The sequence below is a fragment of the Egretta garzetta genome, unplaced genomic scaffold (genome assembly GCF_000687185.1).
Source record: "Egretta garzetta isolate BGI_Z169 unplaced genomic scaffold, ASM68718v1 scaffold347, whole genome shotgun sequence".
Classification (NCBI taxonomy): domain Eukaryota; kingdom Metazoa; phylum Chordata; class Aves; order Pelecaniformes; family Ardeidae; genus Egretta; species Egretta garzetta.
Window position 1 is genome coordinate 413,538 of NW_009260184.1, and position 1,566 is coordinate 415,103.

General features: G+C 62.3%; 1 protein-coding gene across 2 annotated transcripts in view; it reads left to right on the forward strand.

Annotated features, from left to right (window-relative positions):
• The window catches only part of FHL3 (four and a half LIM domains 3), a 34,446-nt gene that overhangs the window by 5,874 nt on the left and 27,006 nt on the right, over positions 1–1,566 (forward strand). The window contains exon 5 of one of the 2 annotated variants that reach the window (XR_004842415.1): positions 320–929. Coding sequence is in view for 1 of the 2 variants with exons in the window: in XM_009642104.2 (XP_009640399.1) it covers positions 320–471 (152 nt within the window). In the remaining variant the exon portion in view is untranslated. Of the gene's footprint in view, positions 1–319; positions 1,561–1,566 lie in introns of those variants that run through there. The other variant, XM_009642104.2, reaches the window with a different exon arrangement.

Here is a 1,566-nt window from a genome sequence, read left to right on the forward strand (position 1 = left end):
GATAGCCCCCGTGTTCGCTGCAGTGCTGCAGCTCCGCTCCCTGCCCCGCTCTGGGCAGAAAATGGTGATTCTGGTCCAAGGATCTCAGCCTGGCAAAACCTGGTGTGAAATCGTTTTGGTCCTCTCCCCCCACCCCGCCCCCAGGAGTGGAGATTCGCATTTCAGATTTGTTTGATGCTGGGGGGGCGTTTGGGTGCCGCAGCACGGCACCGCGCGTGCAGACCTGACCCAGAGGCGAACAGGCCGAGGTTCGGTCTGTGCGGGAAGCTCGGCCCCGTTTCCCCAGGGGTTCTAACGCTGCGCTCTGTCCCTCCCATAGGCTTTGGCGGTGGTAAATATGTCTCCTTTGAGGACCGTCACTGGCACCATAATTGCTTTAACTGCGCCCGCTGCAACACCTCGCTGGTCGGGAAAGGCTTCATCCCCGACAACGATGAGATCCTGTGCCGCGACTGCAGCAGCGACCTATGAGCCTCCGAGGGTGCTGCGGGGCAGGGGCTTTCTCTATTCTTCAGGGTCTGTGTGCCAGGTACCCCGACAACATTTCAGGGGCAGGGCACAAGGCACAGGAGATGGGGGCTGCCCCCGAGCCGCGGTGTGTTCTGGGGGTTCCTGTGCCCCTCCCTGAAGGCTAGAGTACGCTATGCTATGGCTCTGTGCAGGGTCAAAGCTAAATAAAGTTGGAAAAGGAGCTTCAAGACACCCCCCCCTTATCTACTCTTTCCTTTTGCTTCCTGTCTGACCAGGCACGAGCTGAGCCCAGGGCCCCAGCTGAGCAAAGGGCGGCGGCAGCAGCAGCTTCAGCATCGGGCTGCTGATCTGCACGCTGGCAGCATGTACTTGCTCCCCTTGGCACCACGCTGACCTTTCTCTTTTCCCCATGTGCTTCCCTTGCTCTGTGTGATCTCAGGCAGCAGCTCCTGGTCCGTGTTGCCTGGTTTAGCCGATGGCTTTGCGGGACGGCCGTGTCCGTACGCACGCTGGCCTGTGGCGCTGCTCAAGCCGGGCACGAAGGGCGCGCTCTGCCCTGCTTGGGGACACCAGGCTGGAGTGTCGCCAGGGGAAGAGCATGTGTCCTGCCGGATGGGGTCCACCTCTGGATTTCTGTAGCCACCTCACTGCGGGCCAGACCCTTTGCACATCTCCATGGAGATGTTCTCCCTCAGAAGTGAATGAGGAGCTCGAATGGCTTGCAGATACGGGGCATTCTGCCCCCACCACCTCCCTGCCCTGTTCTGTCCATCTGTGCTGTGATTCCCACCGCTGCGGTGCCTGAGCTGGAGCTGGTGGGTACTGGCCTGCTGGTGGCCCCCCGAGATGCGCCTGGCTGAGCCCAGCATGCTGAAGGCTGAGCGTACCAAGGGCTTTGCTCCTGCTCCGTCCCTCTCATGGGGACCCGTGGGACAGGCATGGCCTTACTGAGCCCAGCTGCCAGCGGCACAGGTAACACTGGAGATCAGCCGTTAATTCGGGGAGGGGAGCGTTGCCCCCGGGCTGTGCCCGTGCTCGGTGGCTGCTGGGAGCGCTGGAGGGGAGGCGCTGCGGGAGCGGGGGGCTCCGGCACCG